Raw genomic sequence first — 25,073 nt, 5'->3', positions numbered from 1 at the left:
AGCTGCTGTCTCCCAGAGGGTGTGTGTGTGTGTGTGCACACACACACACACACACACACACACACACGCTCGCATGCACGTGTTTGGGTTGTCTCCCCCTCTAGACCATAAGCTCCATAAAGACCTGGTATGGGTCTGTTTTGTCTTCTTGGAGTGTTTCCTCCTATTTGTCAAATGAACGAATAAATAAATAAATGCCCCCTAAGATCCAGGCTCCGGGCCTCGCAGTGGAGGAGGCTCTTCTTGTCTGTTTACAGCATGTGCTCCCAGCTTGCAGAGTGTCACTTTCGATTCTGCAATTGGTGGAGGGTAGCGGGGCAGGATGCCCTAAGAGGTTCCTTCCCCCTAAACCAGGAAACAGATGGTAAAATGTTTAAGACAATGCTGCTTCCCCCAGTGCCCTCTGTGCCCCACACCCAGCCCCGGCCCCAGATGGGTTCTGGCAGTCAATTCTCTATGCTGCTAACTCTGGGCACCAAGCTGGGTGGCATGAGCATCTGATTATAGTGAGCTGTTTTACCTCTTCTCTCCACAAACTTCCCAGCCTTCCTCCATCCTCTTAAACTTGTGCTCACATTCCTTTATTCATACTCCGAGCGCCATTTCTCAGGCTGCCTGCACCAGTCCAATAGCAGCACATTCCTACTGTGTGCCGGGCACTGGACCAGGCAGGGGTGGGGAGCGTACAGCGGTGAACAAAATAAGAACCCCGCCCTCTAGGACTCACAGTTGATGGAAACAGACGTGGCAGTCTAATCCCAGGCTAGGGAGAAGACCCATGTGACTGCAGAATGAAGCCAGGGCTTGGGGAGTAGGTGGCTTAAGGCAAGGCAGCTAAGGGTCTCAGCCATTCTCCTTTCTGAGAAGGTGACAGGCACTGGAGCGCAGGAAATGCAGAAGCAAAGGCGCAGTCAGGAAGAGCTGGGCACTGGTGGGCAAGGACCGTGGATGCAGAACCTGGGAGATACACCTACGAAGGCAGGCGGGGCTGTTCATGGAGGCTCTTGAATGCCAGGTTAGTAGACTGATTCGAATCCAGTGGGCAGTAGGGAACCATTGAAGGTTTATGAGCTGGGGAGTAATGGAGCCAGAGCTGTGCTGCGGGAAGGTTAATAGGGCCGTGAGGACCATGCCCTCGGAAAGGGAGGGGCGGGGGCAGGGAGACCGGTTAAAGGGCCGGTACCTCGGTGGAGGGCGCAATAACCCGGCTGTAGGAGGGTAGTGCAGCGCGGTGGAAGGAGCTGGCTTCCGCCGTGTGGACTGGAGTCTCCTTCTAGCTACCTCCGCAGCCTGAGGTTGATTGGCCTTTCCCACTTCTCTTTTTGTTTTCTGGTTTTTCCCAATTTAAGCAAAGCAAGAAATTCACAAACAACAACAAGAACCTCCCCCTTCCTGGCCCTTCTCCGACAGCCCATGTTCTTCTCTGCTGGGTCTTAGTATCCGGGACCCCTCTATGGGGTCTCCGGCTGGGGGGGGGTCTCTCTTCTTGCTCCACCCTTGTCTTCAGATGCAGTAGGTTTGTCAGTGAATGGTAGAAGGAGCCTTGATTTATCCCTAGAAGTTGCCTAGCACCAAGGGACCTGCAAAAGGAGGGGAGACCCTGCCCCCCGCCAGGGGAAGTCACTTTGAGTGGGCCCACAAGGCCCATTCCAGTGAAACAACTGGAGATCTGTTGAAGGTTGGAATATTCTCCCAGCACAGAGAGGATCAGTGAGTCCTGTCTGTCCCACACAGCTGGCAGGAGCAGGAAGTGGGTCGCCTGGTGTTTTGCTTCACTCTAGAGTCCTAGACGTGGCCGTCGGAGGAGAGGGAGCTGGGATGTGCTTTTGGACACTGTGTTTAGTCTTCCTTGATTTGCAGTCGCGGAGCCCTCCTCGGGGCCAGGGGAGAACTCTGGAGTTTTCACAGGGCCAGGGGAAGGGTGTGGAGTCTGGGATCCCATTTTCCTTGTGCCTCCAGGGTCCCGGACAGTCAGGCAGCTCGTGGTCACGGTGATGTCCATGGCGCCCGCGAGGGGCCAGCGTCCCAGGGGATTCCCAGGTCCCACTGGAGACGCCTGGGGCTTCCCCCGGCCTTGTAGACGAAGCCTGCCCGGCCTCCCCGGGGGCGGGGCTCCGAGCACCCGGGCCGCCCGGCTCCGGAGGCCGCTGAGTTGAGTCCTGCACCTGCCTTGTCCGGGACGTGCCATGGGACAGCTGATTGCCAAGCTGATGGGCATCTTTGGGAACCAGGGTAAGGAGCACACAGGGCATCCAGGCGACTGCTTTGATCCTACTCTCTCCTGGGGCTCCCCTGATTTGGGGTGAGACGCGCTGAGGGACCCCGGACTCCGGGAGTCCTGCGTGGGAGCTCCTCGTCTGCTCCGCGGTCTCGGCTACCCCAGCCTCCAGCCTGCTCCTCCTGGGTCCGCGCGCTTCGGGCGAGCCTCCCTCCTCCCCTCTAAACCGCGCTGGCGGCGGGGTTGGGGGGCCACCGCGGGTTTCCTGCGATTGTGACTTGGCGCTGGGCTCTTACCCCAGACGCCTTCTCTTGGCAAGCCCAGAGCTCCCCGGACCTTTGAGACAACGAATTTTCTAGAAATGTGAAGGGAGGTGGGATCAGGTAGGGGCTCCGCTCCCTTTTCCACTGTCCGAGAGTGGCGCAGGTGCCGGGCACGGGTGGGAAGCAGGAGTGGTACCGGGGGGGCCAGACGTCCCGCAGCCCGCAGGAAGCACTTACCTCCCTCCTGGGAGGCCTGCTGGGGCGCACAGTCACTTGGTCAGCGACCAGGTTTGGCCCTGACTCTGCCTTTCTCCCGATGCCTCCAGAGCACAAAGTTATCATCGTGGGACTGGACAATGCAGGAAAGACCACCATTCTCTACCAGCTGTAAGTGACCCTCGGTGGGGACAGGAGAGGGCTGGGCCTCCCACCAGACTGACAGGCATTTGGACCAATCATTGGAGCTCCTCCCTGGGTTCCCAAGCTCCCCTGTAGCCGGGAGGAGTGAGGGGGGAACGCTGGTGTGACCTTCCTGCTGTAGCGGTCCCTCGGCGTGACATTCGAGTCCTGCACGGTATGGACAACCCCATCTCTCACTGCCTCTTGCCGTCTACGCTGTGCCCCTGCCAAACCGGTCAGAGGCTGACAGGTGCCTCTGGTTTCTCGCCTCCCTGCTCCGCGCTCCCCCTAGCGCAGGTCCCTCTGTTATCACCCCTGGGACCTCTGGCTGTTAACTGTCTTCCCCTTCTTCAATCCCAAAGGCCCACTGAGTTCCCGGTAGCCCCTGGCCTGGCGGAGCCGGGCACACGGGGGTGGTGCTAAGTAAATACCCATTGAGCTCTCCCCATATTCATTCTCTGGACGGCATCTCTCCCGTTTTGGAGCCTCCAAAATACTTTATTTACTTAGAACGAGGTTTTCCCTGAAAAAAGTAATATACGTAAATGGTTTTTAAAAACTAAAAAAGAAAAATTCCAACAACAGAAGAATATACAGCGAAACGCAAGTTTCCCTCTCACCCCTAACTTCCAGTTTTTCTCCTGTTGTAACTTCTTGGTAACCTTTCAAAAGCATTATTTATATACAGAAACGTGTGAGTTTTCTCTGTCACTTAACACAAAGCACCTCTCTGGTGGCCCTCACTGTGTCTGTCTCACCTTTCTAACCCCTTGCTACTCAAAGTGCAGTCCAGGGACCAGCAGCCCGAACATGATCTGGAAAGAGCTTGTTAGAAATGCAGAGCCCTAAGCCCCAGCCCAGATGCACTGGGGCAGACTTCCAGGTGATTCGATTCTATATTAAAGTTTGAGGAGACTGTGCTAAGAAGTCTCCCCTCCCTGGGGTCCAAGCCAGGACAGGACTTGGTCTCACCTCTGCCTTGGTCTCACACCGCCTGGCCCCCAGCAGATGCTCGGTCAGCCTGGGCTGAGATTCAGCCTGCCTAGGGCGTAGAGGGGTGGGAGGCCGGAGTTGGGAGTGGGCTGGGCTGAGCTCTTGGTGCCCTCTTCTACCTCCCCAGCCTGACGAATGAGGTGGTCCATACATGTCCCACCATGGGTAGCAACGTGGAGGAGATCGTTCTTCAGAAGACCCACTTCCTCATGTGGGACATAGGCGGGCAGGAGGCCCTGCGCTCCACCTGGAACACGTACTACTCCAACACTGAGGTGAGGCGGGCACCAGGGCTGGAGGGGCCCCCAGGCAGCTGTGTGATATTAGCCAGTCACTTAACCTCTCTGACCTGCGGTTTCCCCACCTGTGAAATGGAGATCATAATAATGATCTCCCTGAGTTGTTGTGAAAATTAAGTAATAATAAAACAATAGCTAATGCATATGTGTTGAGTACTTAACACAGTGCAGTGCCTGTTAAACTTTTTGAGTACTTCCTGGCAGCCTGGTCTGCCTGCGGGCAGCGGTTTGATGCACTGGATGGGGTAGGCTTTTGCCTCTGGGGGCCTTACTTTCTTACTCCGGCAGGAGTAGAATTCAGTGGCTTAATTCCTGGAGTGAGACAGAGCTGGGTTCAAATTCCAACGCTGCCTCTTGCCCTCTGTGTAGCCAAGAGCAAGATAGGTAACCTCACTGAGCCTCAGTCTCCTCATTTGTAAAATGGGCACAATAATGGCACCAATTCCACAGGGCTGTGGTGAGGCCTAAGGGCACACACACAGGGGTGCTGTGTACTTCCTGTGTTGGGATAGGAAAGGCAATTAAAATGGGACCAGGGTGGTGCGATCTTGACACTGCACAGTTTCTTTCCTTTGGGGCTGGCATCCAGCCAGTGCAGAGGCCAGTGGGGGAGCACAGTGGGCAGGGAACACGTTCACCAGAGAGAAAGCCACCACTCACAGCTCTATCTTCTGCCAGTTCATCATCCTTGTGATTGACAGCACAGACCGGGACCGGCTGCTGACCACGCGGGAGGAGCTGTACAAGATGCTGGCCCATGAGGTAAGCCCCTGCCGTTGGGAGAGGGCCCACCGCTACTAACTGTGTGCCTGCAGGCTAATTGCTGAGCCTCTCTGAGCTTCATTCCTGATGCCCCGGTCTCTGAGAGCCTCTATCCCAGCAGCATGGGGAGGGCTAGTTTACCCCTGATGAAGCATGTCAATGCCCTCAGCAGAACTGATCACAGAAGCCAGAGTTACTGGTTCGAGTCCTGACCCCATCTCTCATTCATTGTGAGACCCTGGACAAGTCACTTCACCTCTCTAATCCTTAGTTTCCCCAGGTATAAAATGGGGATATTCGTCAATTCCTACCTCATGGGATTGTTGTAAGGACGAAGCAGCTGGTTGGGAGGCATCCTATGAGCTGTTGGTGCCATTTCATGTGGTTGCTACTGTTGAGCAGGGCCCCATCTCTGCCCTGCCTGGGCATGGGCTTCTTTTGCTGGGACACTGGGGAGGGAGCAAAAGAGGACTCATGGAGCAGTGGCAAGGAGGCAGGGCCTGGTGGGCTCACTGGCCTGGGCTCCTCTGTCCACAGGCTCTGCGAGATGCTTCAGTCCTGATCTTTGCCAACAAGCAGGACGTGAGGGATTCCATGAGCACCGTGGAGATCTCCCAATTCCTTACTCTCAGCGCCATCAAAGACCACCCATGGCATATACAAGGCTGCTGTGCCCTCACCGGGGAAGGGTAAGTGGCTGCCCCATCTGGACCTCCAGGGCCTGGCCCAGCCAATGGACGACTGGCCATCAGCACCCTTCTCCTGCCCCGCTCCCGTCAGAACCTGGCTCACAGTTGGCCCCTAGGCCAAGTCAGCTGAGCACCTTCCCACAGTTGAGACGCCGTAGGTGAGTGGTGAGTGAGACACTGTCCCTGCTCTCAAGGGGCTCATTCTAGTGGCGAAAGAGTGCCTCCACCTAGGCACAATAATTTTAGGTACTGAGAAGGGGTATGAAGAAAGTGAAATTGGATGACAGTGATGGAGGGAGCAGGGCTAATAGAGACAGCCTTTCCCAGGAGGTGACTTCTGAGCTGAGACCTGCATGAAGAGGAGACAGCCATGGGACGATCCAGGGGACAAACTGCCCAGGCAGAAATCACTGACTCTCTGTGACTTTGAGTTTCCTTATCTATGAAGAGGAGGGTGATTATACCTTCTCCCTCCCAGAGTTTCTGTAGAGAGTAAATAACACCATTCATTCAACAAATTTTTTTTTAGACAGAGTCTCACTCTGTCACCCCAGCTAGAGTGCTATGGTGCCATCATAGCTCACAGCAACCTCAGCCTCCTGGGTTCAAGCAAGCCTCCTGCCTCAGCCTCCAGAGTAGCTGGGACTACAGAAGTGAGCCACCACACCTGGCCAATTTTTCTCACTCTTGCTCAGGCTGGTCTCGAACTCCTGAGCTCAAGCGATCCTCCTGCCTCAGCCTCCCAGAGTGCTAGGATTACAGGCGTGAGACACCGCACCCAGACAATCCAACAAATTTTTACTGAGCACCTACTTTGTGCCGGGTACTGTTCTAGGCATTGGAAAAACAGTAGCGACCAAAATAGACAAAAATCCCTGCCCTCATGGAGCTTAGTTTCCAGTGGGGGAGAGGGATAATAAAGAAGAAAAATATATGTAAGTTAAAAAGTGATAAATGCTAAAGGAGAAAAAGAGTAAGGAAGGGAGACTGCAAGTCTGTGGAGGAAAATGTTGCAATTCTAGGTAAGGTTTCTGGCCAGGGGCTGTGAAGAAGGTAGCTGCTGAGCAAACACCTGAAGGATGTGAAGGAGCTGGGGCACATAGAAAGGGTCTCGCATCAGGCCTGGAACATTCCCTTTCCTCTTCCCTCTCAGGTGGAATAGTGGCAGGCTGGACACCCAGATGCCTTTTTGAAGAAGGGGAGACTTTTGGCAAGTCAGCCCAAGGGACCACACATTTCTGGCAGTGTCCTTGCCACCCTCTGGCTCAGGAGGCCCCTCCCCTCAACCCACAGTCAGTTCAATTCAACCAGCATTTCCTACATACCCCCCATGTGCCATGCACTGTGTCAGGCAAGGGCAGGGGATGATACGGATGACCCAAACTCCACCCTTGCTCTGGAGTTGCTTACAGTCTAATGAGGGGGTACTTGCTTAGGCAGCCCCTTCCCAGGACTTTGAAGTCACCCTGGCACTCCCCAGAGTGATGGAGCAGTTGGGAGGAGGGCACCGGAGCCTTACCCAGAGACACTGCTAAGGGACCCAGGATGGTGGGTCTCCAGGTTCCTTCTTCAAGGAAGCCCTCCCTGACTCTCAGACATCCAGAGGTCTCTGCACATCTCCTTCCTAACCTTTATCACAGTATGTAGTTATAGAATTATTTGTCCAATCATTCATTTAATATCTATCTCTTCTCTTCTGCTAGACTGTCAGCCGCAGAGGGTGTGTCTACTTTTTCCCCAGTAACGTTAGCCCCTAACCCGGCACCTGCTGCATAGCAGGCACTCATGTCAGTTTGTTGACTGAATGATTGGATGTAACTTTGGTAACCCCCTCCATCTGCTCCGGGCAGGGGCTGGGGGCTTGAAGGCCATCATCCTTTTGGGATACACTGATTCTTCCTGTTCCTCCCTCCCTGCAGGCTGCCTGCCGGGCTCCAGTGGATGCAATCTCGGGCCACTGCTAACTGATGTCCCAGCCTGAGGCCAACCAGAAACTTCGGGGGTTTTGCATGGTCAGTGTGGGTGGGAAACCCAAGTGGCTATTTATTACTTTTCTATGATTCTCTGGTGGGGGCAGGGACAGCTACGGACAGCGATATTGCCACTGCCTGCCCAACCCCTCACCGAGGAGCAGGACTGCATACCTTGAATTGTTGCAGACAGGACAGCAGAAAAAGCTGTCCCCCACGCCATGGCTGCTGCAAGTGCCCTTCTTGGAAACACCGGGGAAGCTGTTGGATGTACTGGAGCCCTCTTCCTCTGCTCAGCTCCCAGCCTCTCTGTAGGAAAAATGTGCTCGCGGGCACAGTAAGAGACCCTGGCACTGCTCTCTATTTCCTCCCCTCCTCTCCAGCTTTCTGGCCCCTCAGCCAGTTTTTGGCCCATACCCTTTGGGCAAAGGAGATCCCAGAAGAGTAAAGGGGGTGGGCTCAAGGGGAGGAGGGCAGAGCGAAGCCCTGGAAGGGGAGAGGGAGGAGGAGGAGGACAGGGCGTCCCAGACAGGGACCTCTATTGCGCTGCAGGGATTCCACTGCTCCCTCGCCTTGCCATGCCCTCTGAGATGCTGACTCTGACTTTTGGACTGTAACCCACTCCAGGGTACCCCTTCAGTGTCCTGCCAATGTGAATCCCATTTCTCCCAAATATCCCAGAATCGTATAGGGTCTGCTTATTTTGTTTGTCTTTGTGTAACGATTTTTAAAAACTATTGTATTAGAATTTTTATGAAGGTGTAATAAATGCCATTGAAAACTGTTCATCTCTAATTTCTGCTTGCCCCTTCTGCCTGTTCCTCGAGCTGGCTTTTTTTTTTAAAGAAATGGGGTGGGACGCTGCCTCCAGGGCCCATCTGGCCAGGGAACTGGCTTCTTGGCTCTGGGCTCTACCACCGTCTCTCTAGTTGGAGGGCACTGGTACCTGGCCAGCCAGGACTGGGAGCTCTTGGCTCTGCCTGGGCCTAGGGGAGGGAGAGGTTTGATACTGACTCACGGAGAAGTAGAGGAGGGACCCTGGGGGTTGGAAAAGCCCAGGAGTCCTATCTAGGTAGAGCTGGAGACAGGGTGCAGGCTCAGGCTGCCCATCAGTGTACAGGGAGCAGTGCTATTATCCGCAAAGACCTGGGATGGTCCTGGGGACAGCGGGTCTCTTCCTTTCCCAACGGACATCTAGGGGAAAGTCTGGGCACAGGATTCCTTAATCTTGTAGTTTTCCGGAAGCGGGACTGTGGAGGAAGAACTCTGGAATTTTAGCCATCGTCATTGTGTTTGGTGTTCTTTCCATTACGTTGTCCTGACACAGCCTGAAGATCAAAAAGATAAAGCGGAGAGTACCACGCCCTCATTCCCACAAATTTATTCTAATGAAGTTGCCAAGGCGTAGAGGGGGTATAGCTCAGTGGTAGAGCATTTGACTGCAGATCAAGAGGTCCCCGGTTCAAATCCGGGTGCCCCCTCTCCGGATGCGACCTTTTATGTTTTCGCAGTCAAGTCCACCTCTTAGGAGTTCTCCTGCAAACCGGAGGGGATGGATCTTCGGGTCCGGCCACCCTCTCTCTTTTGCAGGCGGATGAGGATGGAGTCCTGGGCCCTCCAGTGGCTCATCCTGTATGTACGTCCAAGGGTGGCATGCAGTGCGAGTGAGGGCGAGGAGCTCCGGCTCGGCCCTTGAAGGACGGTACAAAGCGCCCTCCCTTGTAACAGTAGGGCGGAGGCAGGCACACCTCCAGGTCGGGCTGGCCAGTGACCCCGACGGGTCTTCCATGGCAGGGCGAAGCTGAGTTTCTAAGGGCGCTGGGGAAGAAAGGCCTGGAGAAGCCTCGTGAGCCTCTGAGAGAGAGAAAGGGGCGCCGATGCAGGAAGGGGCCTCCAGAAGGCAGGAGACCGGGACCCCAGCCCACATGAAGGCCCCCCAAGTGAGGGATCTCGAAGGCTCTCAAAACGTTCCCTTCCACACCCGCAGCCCAGATTATATTTTTCTTGCACCATCAGTAGGAATCTTTAGCTCAGAGCTTCAGGAAGCAACTCCTGCTTCCAGGGAGTAAATCTTCTGAGATTTATATGACCCCTGTCTTTTGTAGATGTTCAACCTCACGTTTCACTTCAACAGTTCGCCACAGCGCCTGCGCAGCAGTGGCCATAAGAAGCTATCTTCGCGCGCTGGCCAGCAGAGGGGGTATAGCTCAGTGGTAGAGCATTTGACTGCAGATCAAGAGGTCCCCGGTTCAAATCCGGGTGCCCCCTGCCCTGTTCTTTTTTCCATGAGCCCTTAAATTTTAAAGTCCTTTGTAAAACGTCATTTTTAAAGGTAAGCTGCTTTTTTCCTCTCTCTCACTTTTACATTAACACTTCTTTCGCCATCTTCGCAGACGAAGATTGGTGAGGGAGTGAAAGGAACTGGAGAATTCTAGACCAGTGGCTCTCAAAATGCGGTCCCAGGACCAGCAGCATCTTCTGGGTACATGTTAGAAATGCAGTTCCTCGAACCACACCCCAGACCCGGTGCGTTAGAAATTCGGGGGCAGAGTCCAGAAATGGGTTTTAATAAGCCTTGCAGGTGGTTCTAATGCACGCTCACGTTCTAGAGGCTTACAAATTTACACGTCATTTGCTTCTACTATCTCCAAGTTTTTGTTTCAGCCTGAGCCCTTGAAGGAGATTTTATAAGACAGACCACGGGGTGGCCCATGTGGGGAAATGTACTAAGACACCGGGGCCGGAGTTGGAATCCCGGAAGGTAGGAAGTCGGGGACAGCCCGGGCAGACCAGGAAAAGTGAGGGAAACCGCAAAACACCAGCGTTGCGGCTCGTCACGTGGCCACTTGAGGGCAGCAAGAAGCCGCAGCTGGAAGCCGCAGCTTATCTGATCCTGTTTGAGTTAGCCAAGTTGGGATTTAAGTTAGATATCAAGAAGAACTTACAGAAGGCCCTCCTTTGTCCCATAGTGAGAGGATAGAGGGTTTAGGGTTGCAAGAGGTCGATTCTGCGACCCTGGGTTCTGAGGAAGGAAGAAGTGACATTCTAAGAGATGAGCGAGCCTTTAGTTGCTTCCTTTCTTAGGGCTCTTTTTGACCTCAGTGCCGGGGAACTCGTCTCTTCCAGCCCACACAGCACCTTCTCCTGTCCCCACCCGTATCCCTCCTTGGAATTCCCCCAGTGGTTCTCGAAGTTCACACTCTTCCTCTCGGCGATTTTCCAGTCCTTAGGCCCCAGCCCCTGGAACCTAGGGTGCTCCCTCACCCCCGTCCCACCCTCCTGCGCCCCAGCTCCTTGCCGTCCCACGAAGTAGGTCAGGGAAGGGAAGAGGCACCTCGGTGTCCTGACCTGATTCCCTGCTGTCTATTAAATCTCCCAAATTGTGGATATTTTTATTCTGTCCTGGAAGAAAAAAAGACGGTCTGTCCCCAGAGCCCGTTGTAAGGTGTGGCAGGTGGGGTGAGCGGTTTCCCTGCTCTGCAGTTGGCTTTGAAGATTGACTGGGTCCTGCCCTGAGCGGGCCTGGAGTCCCCCGGGAGGAGAACGGCTTCGGTTACCTTCTTGCGGGGAGGGGGCCCAGGCTATGGCAGAGCAGGGGCGAGCCAGGTCCCCTCCACTCCCACGTCTGCTGGTGCTGGCCACGGTGGGGGCGGGGGTGGAGGGATCAAGTGGGGAGCAGCCATGGGAGGGGGTGGAATTCACGCCTCAGTTGGGGCGAGAAGCTGGGGGTCTTTGCTGCAAGTGTAGATTCCTGGGGCGGGGGTGGGATGGGGTGGGGGCAAAGCATCAGAAGCGCACAGAACTCAGAGCAAAAGCTCAGAAAGTCGCAGAGCCTGGAGGAGCTGCGGGGTGGGGGTGGGAATGGCAGGAGTCCACGGCCTGGTGAGGGGGCGCCTGTCCCTCCCGGGTCCGGAGGAGGGGCAGGGGGTGGCTGATGCTCTCCAGGCGCTCTCCTAACCCCAGGGTCCCGCGCCCCGTCCCCCTCCTCCGCTGTCCTGCCTGGCGAGCGCCCCGGAGAGCCGCGGGAAGGCTGGGGGGGGGGGGCCCGCGGCGCCGCGCCCCCGCCCCGCCCCCCGGCCTCCGCTCGCGGCTCCGGGAGGCCGCAGCCGCCCGCCCGCCCGCGCTCCCGCCCCTCCGCCCGCCCGCCCGGCCGGCGCTCCGCCGCCTGCTCGCCGCCCACCCCTCCCGGACCGGGACCGCGCCGCGGGAGCCGGGCCCCTCCCTCGCCAGGCCGGGGCAGCGAGCGGCCGGGGACCGGTCCTGGCACCCACCATGCGGGCCGAGCTCTGGCTCCTTGTGCTGGTGCTCAGGGAGGCTGCCCGGGCGCTGAGCCCCCAGCCCGGAGCAGGTAGGACTGGCCGGAGTTGGCCTGGGGGGGCCGGGTGCGGGGAGGGCAGGCAGGCAGGTGCGGGCATGGGCAGGTACGGATAGGCGGGCGCTGTCCGCGGGAGGCCAGGAGCTCTGTGCGCTGTGGGCAGGCGGACAGGGACCCCACTTTCCCAAACGCGTAGGGTGTAGAGGGAGGATAGTGGCTTTAGATACCGAGGTACGCACCTCTCCTTCCCTCCTGGAAGGACAGTGGAGGAACCCCGGAGAGGTGGTTCTATGAGGCAGGGGGCTCTGGTCCCAAAGGGGACAGTGGGAGAGGCATAGGGACCCCCGGTCACCCCAGGCAAGGCTGGATTCTGATGAGATGTGGAGGCTGGCGAAGCTGCTGCCCCAGCTGTACCTTCTTTTTTCCTGCAGCCCCCCCCCCCCCAGCTAACCCAGACTGGTTCTGAGTCGACTTTGGGGGCTCGGTGGGAGCAGCCAGGGGGCATCTCTCCCCGGCAAGGGCAGTAGCCATCTAACTCGCCTTCCCCTACCTATTTGGCACCAGTAGAGAGGAGTGGGTCCAGGAGGAAGCACTTTGCTCCTCCCCGGTACCCCAGCCTCAAGGATACCCCTGTCGCTCCCGCTCTGTTCTGTCCTGTTGGCCTTTGGCCTTCAGCTGCTCTGGCTCTAGATGGGTGGTGGGGTCTCATCCTGCACATTTCTCTTCCCCCTATATCAGTTCTCCAAAATCATCTCTTCCACTTGGAAGTCCTTTTTGAGATCTACCTGGAATCCCTGATGCTATAAAAGGAGGACCATTTTTGACACATAATCTAAGTTCTCCTCTCTCCTTATGCACCCAGATTTTCTCTGGGGTTGGGGAATTAGGTAATTTGCAGCCAAGCCCCTTGACAGATAATTAGGAAGATGGAGATCTAAGCCTCACTGGCACAGGCGCCCCTCACGTGGGATGGAGGGCTGTGGAGGAGGATGCTGTGGTTGAGCTGCTGTGTCTCAGGCACAGCATCAGTGACAGTGTTCTTGACTGTAATGGTCACTGCATGCAGCTGAGGCAGGCCTGCTGAGAGGAAGGGTAGGGGGGTGGTGGGAGGGGAAGGGTGCGATGGTGGAGGTGTGGGCAGAGAGCAGCGGGAGCTGATATGTCAAGAGGCGGCTGGTGCAGAACCACCAGTTTTCAGGGAAACCACACAGAGGGTGGCCAGAGACTTGGCTTCTAGTCCCGATATCTCACTTGCTCTGTGACTTTGGGCAAGTTACTTTCCCTCTCTGGGCCTGTTTCTGTACTTATAAAGTGAGACTGTTGGCAAAATCTTTGACTCTTGGTTGTGGGATTATAAGGGATCTTTTTTTATCTTTTATGATTGTCTTTCCTTTTCAGATTTATTATGATATGTATGGGTAACTGATAATTTTGAAAAATCAATGTAAACAGGAAGGAGTTGGACAGGTTAATTTCTGAGGTCCTTTGCAGCCCCAACCTGGTGTGATCTGAACTTGGGGTGTAACTGGGTTGATGAGGGAGGGATCTGAACCTCTGACTGGGTTGGAGAACCATGGAGAGGGTCGGGGAAGGGGAATTGGTGGGTAACAAGGATGGGCTGGAGGACGGTGGCCAGACCAGGTTGGGTTAGTAGACAGTTGGGGAGGCCAGGAAGAGGGGGGCAGGCAGAGGCTTGAATCACTTCTCTAAGTAGAGGGCACCCTGTCTCCTTGGCTTTGACAGAGACTCAGCCAGGAGAAATGGACTTTCTCTGCAGCAGGAGAGATTGAGGTTAGATTTAAGGAAGCCATGAGAAGCCAGAGTAGGCAGCTGTTGACTCCTAGTCGAATGCTCTTTTCATAGGCCAGGCTAGATTTGAGGGAGAGTCTGTGTGCAGGCAGGGGGTATCTCCTGGGGGGAACAGTTGTAGGAGCGGGACATTCTGGGAGAGGGTTGGCAAGGGGGGACGACCTGGCTTTGATTGACAGTGGAGCCCTTGTGACCAACGAAAGGGCAGCCAGGAGCAAGACCTGAAGGGGTGCTGGCATCCAGCCCAAGGCTCTGGGTTGTCTGGGCTGGCAGGGCCGGGAAGAAGCTGAGCTCTCTCCTCCCTCGTGATGGATGGGCTAGTTTGGTGGAGCCTTGAAACTTCATCCATCATTAGAACGGGAGCAGCAGAGAGATGAGTGCCCAGAAAATAGAGTCAGGCGGCGGGGAGACCAGGCTGACAGACAGGAACATGGCCTTGGGGTGCACAGCAGGGGCCACCGAAGGTCGGGCCCAGGTGGAACCAGAGGCCTACAGCCGACAGGAGGAGGAGGCAGCGGGAGGTGATGTTCTGTCCTGCGGGAGGCCAGGTCCTGTACCAACCCTGGTGACCCTGACAACTTGCCCCTTTCTCTGAGCCTTGGTTTCCCCTTCCATAAAATGGGACAGGGGGTGGACCAGATTGTCTCTAGGGCCCCTTGTAGCCATGATTCTGCTTCTAGCTTCCTTCTCGCCTACCAGGGACTTCCGACAAACTGAGGCTAAAATTCAAACTTCTCGCGGTGGCCATCAGACAGCCCCTCCCGCCACCCTGCATGTCTTCTCTCTCTGTCCCCAGGTCCGCCCCTTCACCCACTCCAGGCTGCCGTCCCCTCAGATAGACAGGTAACTGGCTTCTTCTCATCCAGGTCTCAGTGGGCTCAAGGGTCACCTTCTCAGAGAGGCCCACCCTGGTGGCTCTGTCCAGAGTAGCAACGACCTCCTGCCCGTCTGTCTGTCTGATTTTCTTTTTTTTTTTTTGGAGACAGAGTCTCACTCTGTTGCCCAGGCTAGAGTGCCGTGGCGTCAGCCTAGCTCACAGCGAGCTCAAACTCCTGGGCTCAAGCAATCCTACTGCCTCAGCCTCCCGAGTAGCTGGGACTACAGGCATAGGCCACCATGCCCAGCTAATTTTTTCTATATATTTTTAGTTGTCCAGATAATTTCTTTATATATTTTTAGTAGAGACAGAGTCTTGCTCTTGCTCAGGCTGGTCTCGAACTCCTGAGCTCAAATGATCCACCTGCCTCCCAGAGTGCTAGGATTGCAGGTGTGAGCCACGGCGCCCGGCCCTGATTTTCTTCATAGCTCTCACCACTATGTCACATTACCCTACCTGCTGCATTCTTCATTTTGTATGTGTCTCTGAGAGGAAGACTAGAATCTTCCTGGGCACAGGGATTGTGTCACCCTGTTCGATTCCCTAGCACCCAGCACAGTGCCTGGCACACAGTAGGGTCTCAGTAAATATGTAGTGAATGAGCAAGGGAGCAAGTGAATCGGAGGTGGTCACAGACCCCAGAGTCACGAAGCTCTTCTTCCCTTCCTCCCTCTCTGCCTTCCTCTCCCCTCTTCCCTTCCCTCTTCTGCTACCTAGTCGTCCTCTCTGCCACTTCTCTGTGCCTTCTTCCCCCTTCCCAGGTGAGGGTCCTCAGTGGGTCCTTGCCTGCCAGAGGGCGGGGGAGACAGTACAGTTGGGGGCTTTGTAACTAGGAGGTAGGATTTCAGCTCAGGGTCTGGAAACTTCCCCTGACTCCCTGGAGAGTCAGTCCTCCTGTGAGATCCAAGGAGGACAGGAGGACTTTTCTGGGCGCTTCATGTACATTATTTTGTTAAAGACTCAAAGCCATCTACCAAGTGTAGGTTTTAACATCCCCATTTTACAGATGAGGAAACCGAGGCTTACAGATATTATGGAATTTGCCCAATGTCACAGTCAGTAAGTGGTAGATTCAGGGTTCAACCTCGAGGTTGTCTGATTCCAAACCTGTGCACTTTTATTGCTGTGATATTACAATAAATGTTTCCAGTCCTGTGTATCTCAGGTCTTCAGGGCATTTATTTAAAGACGCTTGCCTCCCTCCCCCCCCTCCCCTCCCCTCCATTCCCTTCCATCGCCCATGTGTGCTTACTGAGTGTTTGCTCTGTCAGGTGGCAACCTGCTGGGATCTGAGCTGGGATAGTGCTTCTAGCCTTTGGGGTGGGAGAGAGAGGTGTCAGAGGGGGCTCTGGGAAGAAGTGGCATTTGTGAGATGTGAAGGATGAGCAAGAACTCATCAGGAGAAAGGTTTATTTATGGAGCAGAATGGTCCTGGCTGAGAAATCTGCTGTGTGTGAAGCCGCATGGCTAGAGACAGCAGGGCTGGGTCTGGAGAGGACTATAAGGAGACCGGAGGCTGGAGGAGTGAGCAGGGACCCAGCCATGAAGGCCCTCGAATCAGCTGGAGGGAAGTGGTGAGCGGGAAGCATGAGAGAGAATCAAGTTTGTCCTCCAGATGGCTTGTTCTAGCTAGAGTGTGGGCGACTAGCTCTAGGGCATTAAAGGGAGAGGCTGCAGTAACTGCCAGGAGAGAGACTGTGTGCGGCCATGGAGCCGGAATGGCAAGCATGGGTGTTGGGATAAGGGTGGCTTGCCCCAGGTTCTGGGGTGGCACAGCCTGGCCTCCCGAGCCTGGAACAGGGCAGCGCCAGGTGAGGGGTCACAGTCTCCCAGGGCAGCTCCCAGGTTCAGGCCCGATTGTGTCTAGAGCAGGGTCCTTCAGCAACCCAGCCCACATGCCAGTCCTGCCCTGGGGCTGCCCCCGCACCTTGGGAAACAGCTGGGGGTTGTTGGTCACTTCTATGGTTCTGAGCAGACTCTGGAGCCAGCCTGCCTGAGTTCAAATCCTGCCACGGACTAGTTCTGTGAACCTGGAAGTTTCGTTAATGTCTTTGTGCCCCATTTTCCTCATTGGTAAAATAGACCTAAAACTAGTACCTATCTTACAGGGTTATTGTGGGGATTAAATGAGTTAATGCGTTTAAAGCTCTTGAATAGTGCCAGCATAGAGTCGCATCCTTGAAAGTTACCTGTCATTTTTATTACTACTACTATTATTCTGACATCCCACTGGGTTGCATGCTACTCGGGGCCATGAATGAATGAATACATGAACGAACAGCTTGTGTTCTGGAAGCTTTTTTTTTTTTGAGTCAGAGTCTTGCTCTGTCATCTGGGCTAGAGTGCTGTGTCATGAGCCTAGCTCACAGCAACCTCAAACTTCTGGGCTCAAGCCATCCTCCTGCCTCAGCCTCCCGAGTAGCTGAAACAACAGGCACATGACACCACACCCAGCTAATTTTTCTTATGTTTAGTAGAGATGGGGTCTCGCTCCGCTCTTGCTCAGGCTGGTCTTGAACTCCTGACCTCAAGTGATCATCCTGTGTCGGCCTCCGAGAGTGCTGGGATTGCAGGCGTGAGCCACCCTGGGAGCTTCTGGCCAGCACATGTGGGTGGGCTCTCTCACGTGCATAGCCACGGAACGGGTGCCGGGAAGATGAAGTTCTCCAACGGAAGGGAGAAGGTGGGGCAAGGCGTGACTGAGGGTTGGGTGGGTAGGTGTGTAACACGTGTGAGCACGCAGGGGGAGCCCAAGGCTTTCCGGCAAGTCCCCGTGGGTGTGCACACAGGCACGTGGGTCCCTACACAGGCACGTGAGCAACCAGCTGTGTTGGCTCCTTTCCTGAGTTGAGGGGGTGATGTCCTGTCCCAGCCGGCTGGGAGGGGGCAGGGGGGCGGGAGACAGCTGTGGATGGGTTGAGAGGGTTGGATTCAGGGCTAGGCCAGGGTGGGGCAGGGTTCCTCGACAGCCTCCCTCTCTACCCCGTGAGGTGCCCTCTTTCACGGACTCTGCCTCTGCCTCTGTAAAGCCTCATTTGTGTCTCTCACTTGCTCCTCGTGGCACCCTGCGCCATAGGCACAATTGCTGTCCCCATTTAGCAGTGAGGATGCCAAGGCTTAGAGAGCTAAACGGATGGGACTGACGTCCCGCGGCTTGTGGGCGCCAGGGCTGGGTGGAGAGGGAAGCCCAGGCGTCTTCCCTGTGTGTGCCCGCAGCTGGGCCCTCCCTCCCTCCCCGCCTCGGCCCCCCCCCCATCCCTCCGGCCCCCTCCTTCTCAGTTCCAGGCTCACGAAGCCCACAGAGCCGCATGGTCCCTCCTGGGCCGGCTGAGCTGCTCCGCTTGTTCAGTGCACACTCCTTTCCTGTGCTGGCTCCTGCCCAGGCCCCGGGGCTGCTTGCAGAGGACCCAGCAAGTGGGGCAGAGCAGCCCAGCACAGACAGTTCTGCCTCCTGAGGAGCTGTGGGCCCCACCCGAGAGGAGCAGGACAGCCCTGGCCTGGGCCTGGGCCATGGGCGGGCTGCCACCTCGGCACTGACTCATGTCCGTCTGTGGGCAGCCAGTGGGCATCTTGGGGAAGGGGTCTGGGGACTGCCCCCTTGCCCGTGCTCTCCAGGAGCATCTGGTTGTGATTAGGGGCAGGGAAGTGAGGGGGGCCGGCAAGGGTCCAGTAGGCACCAGCAGCCAAGAATGACTTAATTGGATAAAATAGCTAATGACAAACCAGAGCCCCACAGCAGAGTCCTGGCCTCGGCCCCAGGCCTGGTCCTGGCCAAGCCTTGCCTCAACCTCTGTCCTTGCTGACTCTTAAGAGTTACCCTCAACGTTGTGTCCTCAATTATGCAGTGATTGAGTACCTGCTGTTTGCTAGGCGCTCTAACTTTGAAGACAGTGGAGAGAGTCCTGGGGGAACCTGAGTTTCCCAAAGAGACAGGCACATAGTGACACCAGCGGGTGCTTTGGGACAGAGAGCGACATGCCGGAGCTCTGGGGAGTGGGGTGGGGACAGAGGTCGAAAAGGGCATTTGACACAGGGTGGGCCTGAAACTGATGAAGGTCACAGGTGGGGAATATCAGAGCCACCCGTCTGATGGTCTGTGTCCCACATACACATCCATAGTAGGTATGACAAATGGAAGGACAATACCAGGCGCAGCCTTGGGGGCACAGATCTCTCTGAAATGGAAAAGGGTGGTCTCGTGTCATCTAGGATTAACTTAACCACCCAGGGAGAACTGGAGAGAACATGGAGACTAGGAACAGCTGCTAAATGGCCTGTGTGTGGCCACTTTCCAATCCTATGCCCGTGGCAGACATTGCTAATTGATCTTGACAGTCTTTCTTGCTAAACACAAGTGGAGCCTCAGAATTCTTCTCAATTAGAGTGTCACTGGCTGTCACTAATCGATTGGAGATGGCATTTGAGATGAAACCGATTTGCCATCCTAGAAGGTTTCAACTGAAACAGTGGTTCTCCGTGGGGCAGGGGAGGGGTGATTTTTTTCCTCAGGGGATAACTGGCAATGTTTGGAGACATTTCTGGCTGTCACAACCCGGAGGGGCAGCAGTGGAGGGAGAGGTGCTATTGACATCTAGTGGGTAGAGGCCAAGGATGCTGCGAAACATCTTACAATGCACCGGACAGGCCCCCTGTCCCCAAGAAAGAATTATCCAGTCCAACCAACAACCTAATTTAAAAACGGGCAAAAGACTTAAATAGACATTTCTCCAAAGAAGATATACAAATGGCTAATAAGCACCTGAAAAGATGCTCAACATCACTAATCATTAGGGAAATGCCAGTCAGAACTGTAATTAGGCCGGGTGCAGTGGGTCACACCTGGAATTCTAGCACTTTGGTATGCCGAGGCGGGAGGATCGCTTGAGCCCAGGAGTTTGAGGTTGCAGTGAGCTATGATGATACCATTGCATTCTAGCCTGAGCAACAAAGTGAGACTTTGCGTAAAAAACAAAACAAAACAAAACAAACAAAAACTATAATGAGATACTACTTCATACCCGTTACGATGGCTACTATTAAAAAAAAACAACAGAAAATAAGAAGCATTGGTGAGAATGTGGAAAGATTAGAACCCTTGTGCAATGTTGGTGGCAATGTAAATGGCACAGCCATTTCGTATGGAAAACAATATGATGGTTCCTGAAAAAATTAAAAATAGAATTACCACATGACCCAGCAATTCCACTTCTGGGTATATACCCCAAAGAACTGAAAGCAGAGTCTCAAAGTGACGTTTGTACATGCACGTTCGTAACCGCATTGTTCACAATAGCTAAAACATGGAAGCAGCCTAATGAATGGGTAAGCAAAATGTGATATATACATACAGGGAATGTCATTTGAGCTTAAATAGGAAGTAAGTTCTGCCATGTGCTGCAACATGGATGAACCGTGAGTTCATTATGCCAAGTGAAATCAGCCAATCATAAAAAGACAAATACAGTATGATTCTACTTGTCTGAAATACTTACAGCAGTCAAAATCACGGAGACAAAGTAGAATGGAGGTTGCCACAGGTGAGGGGCGGGGGAATGGGGAATTTGTTGTTGAAAGGGGACAGAGTTTCAATTTTACAGGTGGGAAGAGTTATGGAGACGGAGACGGGTGTTGGTAATGGCTGCACGATATTAGCAACGTGTTTAATACCATTGAACCGAACACTTAGAAATGGTTAAGATGGTAAATATTGTGTGTATTTTAACACAATAAATTAAAACACTAGGAAAAAAAAGAATTATTCAGTCCAAAATATCAGTAGTACCAAGACTGAAAAGCCCTGAACTAAAAGAACTCTGTTGTCTGGCTCCCGGCTCCCTGATCCCCTGGAAGATGGGATTCTGTGCCATTTCTGGCAGAGAAATAAAGAACTGGTTTGGAAGGTTCCAGAGCAGTGGTTTTCACCTTTGTCTGCAGAGTTCTTTAAGTCCAGGGACTTCTCAAAATTTCCCCTGGGGGTCTTTTAAGAAACCTAATGCCCAGGCCACACCATAGAACAATTTTATCAGATCTCTGGGGTGGGATCCAGACATCAGGAATTTTTAAAGCTTCCTGGGTGATTCCAGTGTGCAGCTGAGCTTGGGAATAATCACCCCTTTGGAGGCAGATCAACCTGGATTTGAAACTTGCCTCCATCCCTAACTTGCTGTGTGCCCTTTAACCTCTGGAGCCTCTGATTCCTATCTGCAAAATAGAGAGCATCATAACACCTGTGGACAGCCGGTGTGAAGGTTAAAAGCATATGTGCAAAGTGGTTGGCACAGAGCTGGGCTTGTGGCTCTCAGTACACGTTGGGTATCTCCTGTCCTGGTAGTCAGATGTCCCCAAGGTCAATGACAACATGGTGTCGGGGCCTCTGCAGAGTAAGTGGGCTGGTTCCCCACTTCTGGACCTTCACTCTGGACTGCTAATACTGTCTTCTGTCCCCTTCTCCCAGGTCCTGATGAAGGCCCAGGCTCTGGATGGGCTGCCAAGGGGACCACGAAGAGCTGGAATCGGAGAGCCCGAGAGAGCCCTGGGCAGGTGTCAGAGCCGGACAGGACTCAGCTGAGCCAGGACCTGGGAGGTGGCACCCTGGCCATCGACACACTGCCAGATAATGGGACCAGGGTGGTGGTAAGTGCTGGAGGACTGTGGAGGGGGAATGAGATGACAGCGGCGTTGTCTCACCAGGTGCCCCATGTGTACTTGTCACGCATGCAAATCACATATCCTTTGGGGTTGGCCTTGAAGGTTAGAGTGAATATAAGGATCCCAGGAGAGGGGATGAAGCAGAGACCAGACTGGGTCATAAAATCATGGCATCTCAGAGCTTCATAAGCTGCCTACCTCCTCCTGGACCCAGAGAGGTGAAGTGATTTGCTGCTCCAGGGTGCACAGCTTGGTCACAGGGTTCCTGACGCTGGACTGTCCCACAACCTAGGGAAGAAAAAACTGATGATGGCACTATCAGTCACATCCTAGCTACTAGCTTGGGACCCTCCCCCACCCTGTTTCTGCCCCATCTGCAGACTGTGGGGCCCAAAAGGGCTAATGGCTGTAGAGGCACAAGCTGCTCAGCCTAAGGGCAGGGGACTTTGCTGGGGGCTGAGTAGAGGAAGCAATTAGGGTGCAGCTCAGGAAAGAACCTTCTCTGCCTGGGGCAGTTCTGGGGGGTAGTGCAGGGAGGAGGGGCTGAAGGCCAGGAGGAAATGCCCCCTTGTAGACTCTCTGGGAAGCTCGTGGAGGCCTCTGTGTGTTGTGAGTGAATCTGTGATAGTGTGTTTCTGCGCATGTATGTGCATGTTGTTACAGAACTAAACTTGGGTCCGCTCGCCCAGCGCAGCAAAGCCAAACACTGACACTGAGATTTGCAGCAAGAGAAAGAAAGGCATTTGTTGCATGGTGCCAAGCAAGGAAAACATGCAACTAACGCCAAGACCCAAACTCCCCAGTGGCTTACAAGCAAGGGTTATTAAAGGCAGGGGTGCATTTCAGGAAAGCAAGAGTTACAGGCAAAATCATAAATCAATACATGGCGGTTATATTATACATTGGTTGGCCCAAAAAGGCAGGGTATCTTGAAGCAGGGGCTAACTGGTCATAGGTGGCTTCAGAGATTCTTTGATTAGCATTGGTTGAGGAAGCAAGGCCTCATCTAAAAACGTGGGGTCAGCAGAAAGGGGTGTTGAGGTTTGGCCTGTGGCCGTGGCTCTCTCCAGGCCCCCCAGGAAGACATTTAGAACAAAGAATGGTGGTGAGAGTTCAGTCCTCCGTTCATCTCTTATCTCAGGTCCTTGTGATGGTGGATGGTATTTTCTATCTGGTGGGGATCTGGGTTTCTGAACAACAACTGAAGAACATATGTTAAGATGTTATCTTCGGCCGGGCGCGGTGGCTCACGCCTGTAATCCTAGCACTCTGGGAGGCCGAGGTGGGCGGATCGTTTGAGCTCAGGAGTTCGAGACCAGCCTGAGCAAGAGCGAGACCCCACCTCTACTAAAAATAGAAAGAAATTATATGGACAGCTAAAAATATATATAAAAAAAAAAATTAGCCGGGCATGGTGGTGCATGCCTGTAGTCCCAGCTACTCGGGAGGCTGAGACAGGAGGATCGCTTGAGCTCAGGAGTTTGAGGTTGCTGTGAGCTAGGCTGACGCCACGGCACTCACTCTAGCCTGGGCAACAGAGAGAGACTCTGTCTCAAAAAAAAAAAAAAAAAAAAAAGATGTTATCTTCTAGTTTCTATAGGTAACCACAATATCTTGTGACCCCGGCTTGCTCCGTGACTGTTGTTTTAGGTTATTACCATCTTGCTCATCATGTAGCTCATTTACTTTTTATGGCTGGTGAGGTGCCTGGAATTTCCCTTGAAAGGACTTAAGATTTTTCCTTTATTTTCATGTTTTGGGGCACTGGCGGGCCCCTAAAAGGGGTCCTTGGTCCTTCTCAGCGTCAGCGAGGGTGTGTTTGCACACCTTTGAGGGTTTTTGTGTATTATGTACATGTTCCTCTGTGTCTGTCACCTTGGGCTGTTTGCGAATATCTGTGATGAGTATGTGTGCGTGTGTCCATGGCTGTGCGTGTATGTGCGTGTGCGCATGCGTGCGTAGGCGCCCATGCTGGGAGTGAGGAGGATGGATTCTTGGGACACAGAAAAACCATGAAATGAGAAGAGGCAACAAGAGGCATGCTTCTCAGTATATATTTCTTTATTTTGTGTTTTCTTAAATCAAATTTGTACCTGGAGATGGTCCAAAAGGCCGAATAGTGCGACAATTGTAAAACAAAACACAGCGGTCCCGCCTCTCCCCTGCCTGGGTGACCACCCTCCCCTTCCTCAGAAGGTGCTGCCTGGGCTGTTTCTTCTGGCGTTTGCGGCCATATTTCCGAGTAACCTGCTTGTACTGTGCCGCTACCTCTTGATGAATAGTTTTTAGACGTTGTCTGTTGACTGCCTGTTGTGGTTCAGGAAGATTTAGCTCTTGTACCCTCCCGGGAGCGTCGTTTCACTCCCTCTCTCAGTCTTTTTGTCCAATCCGATGCTCAGTTTTATATCATGACTGCCATGTAAATATTGTTCACTACTAACCCAAGCAGGGTAGCATCATTGTTTCTTTTCTTGTATGATTTTTGTTTTTCCTGGCTCCTTGCCCCTCCTCCCACCCTTGCTTGGTTTTCGGTGTTACCACGACTACATTTCCTTACAAGTCCATTGGCCTCAAATATAATTTTCAGTGTGGTTGAAGCCTGTCGGTTCTTTCTCCCCCTGGGTTCCTCTCTCCCACCTGCCCCACGGCCACCATGCCCCTTTGTCCCTCCCCTGTGTTGAGTCCTCTGTCCTCTTGGTCCTGTGTCTTCTCTTTCCTGCTTCACCCCCTCATTTGCTTGGCTTCCTGAGAAAGGTTGCACAGGAGGGAAAATACTTTTAAGGACTCATGTCTGACAATGCCTTTATTCTGTCCTCTCGTTTGACTGGTGATTTGGCTGAATATAGAATTCTAGATTAAAAATAATTTTCCTTCAGAAGTTTGAAGGCATCTTACCATTGTCTTCTGGCTTCTAAGGTCACTGTTAAGAGGTTTGGTTTCATTCTTATTCTTGATCTTAGTATATACCTGTTTCCCCCCAACTTCTGGAAGCTTTCAGGATGTTCCTTGTAACCCTGATGTTCGAAAATTGCAGTGACATGTCCTACTCTGGCTGTTTCCTTTCACCATGTTGGACATTGGCGTGCTGTTTCAATGTAGAGACTTTTTCTTTTTTTTTTCTTTTTTGTGACAGGATCTCACCCTATCACCCAGGCTAGAGTGCAGTGGAATGATCATAGCTCACAGCAACCTCAAACTCCTGGGCTCAAGCGATCCTCCTGACTCAGCCTCCCAAGTAGCTGGGACTGCAGGCATGTGCCACCAAGCCCGGCTAATTTTTTGTAGAGATGGGGGTCTTGCTCTTTTGCCCAGGCTGGACCTGAACCCTGGGCTCAAGCGATCCTTCCACCTCAACCTCCCAAAGTGCTAGGATTACAGGCGTGAGCCATTGTGCCCGGCCTCAACCTAGAGACTTATCTTCATCAGTTCTAGAAAGTGTTTGTGCTTTATTTCTTTGATATTTTTCTCCCTACTATATTCTCTCTTGTCTATAATTCCTCTTGGTTAGATGTCCATTTCTGGAATTGATCCTTGAATTTTCTTCTCTCTTCTGTTGTCCATTTCTTTTGCATTTTTTGTCATTTACTTATTAGTTTGCTTGTTATCCAGTTGTTCCACTTTCTGGGAGATTTTCTCAACCTTATTTTCATAATGTTACTATTTTTTTCTACACATTTTTAATTTCTAAGAGCTCTTTATTATTTTCTGATTATTTCTTTCCTTTTTAAAAAAAAGCCTGCTATTTTTGTGCCGTGGGTGTACTATCTTCTCTGAGGCTATTGGAACATTTTTGAGACTTTTTTCCTGCTATCTGTATCGTTTCAGTTACTG

At 53.5% G+C, this 25,073-nt stretch overlaps 2 protein-coding genes and 2 non-coding genes across 5 annotated transcripts in view; all 4 read left to right on the top strand.

Annotated features, from left to right (window-relative positions):
• Window positions 1–2,186: 2,186 nt before the first annotated feature.
• Window positions 2,187–7,920, top strand: ARL5C (ARF like GTPase 5C). Its single transcript, XM_069481327.1, has 6 exons — window positions 2,187–2,232; window positions 2,808–2,868; window positions 4,001–4,148; window positions 4,851–4,934; window positions 5,472–5,623; window positions 7,543–7,920. Exons 1-6 carry the CDS (start codon window positions 2,187–2,189, stop codon window positions 7,589–7,591), a joined length of 540 nt encoding a protein of 179 aa, XP_069337428.1. The 3' UTR covers window positions 7,592–7,920.
• Window positions 7,921–9,002: 1,082 nt separating this feature from the next.
• TRNAC-GCA (transfer RNA cysteine (anticodon GCA)) lies at window positions 9,003–9,074 on the top strand. The gene has a single exon. It is a non-coding gene; the product is annotated as a tRNA-Cys (tRNA).
• A 715-nt stretch (window positions 9,075–9,789) lies between these two features.
• TRNAC-GCA (transfer RNA cysteine (anticodon GCA)) lies at window positions 9,790–9,861 on the top strand. The gene has a single exon. It is a non-coding gene; the product is annotated as a tRNA-Cys (tRNA).
• A 1,992-nt stretch (window positions 9,862–11,853) lies between these two features.
• PLXDC1 (plexin domain containing 1) overlaps window positions 11,854–25,073 on the top strand; it is a 63,113-nt gene continuing 49,893 nt past the window's right edge. For both annotated transcript variants that reach the window (XM_069481326.1, XM_069481325.1), the window contains exons 1-2: window positions 11,854–11,941; window positions 21,049–21,227. In XM_069481326.1, the coding sequence (XP_069337427.1) occupies window positions 11,866–11,941; window positions 21,049–21,227 (255 nt within the window). In that variant the 5' untranslated portion in view covers window positions 11,854–11,865. The remainder of the gene's footprint in view (window positions 11,942–21,048; window positions 21,228–25,073) is intronic.

This window comes from Eulemur rufifrons, chromosome 9, assembly GCF_041146395.1.
Source record: "Eulemur rufifrons isolate Redbay chromosome 9, OSU_ERuf_1, whole genome shotgun sequence".
Classification (NCBI taxonomy): Eukaryota; Metazoa; Chordata; class Mammalia; order Primates; family Lemuridae; genus Eulemur; species Eulemur rufifrons.
The sequence above is the reverse complement of the archived record's forward strand: the minus strand, read 5'-3'. Positions and strand labels throughout refer to the sequence as shown.

Excerpts from the sequence above, each read along its gene's own strand:
- ARL5C (XM_069481327.1), top strand. The coding sequence starts at position 2,187 with ATGGGACAGCTGATTGCCAAGCTGATGGGCATCTTTGGGAACCAGG. Across the intron at positions 4,149-4,850 it reads CGTACTACTCCAACACTGAG|TTCATCATCCTTGTGATTGA; the intron begins GTGAGGCGGGCA and ends ATCTTCTGCCAG. Across the intron at positions 5,624-7,542 it reads TGTGCCCTCACCGGGGAAGG|GCTGCCTGCCGGGCTCCAGT; the intron begins GTAAGTGGCTGC and ends CCCTCCCTGCAG.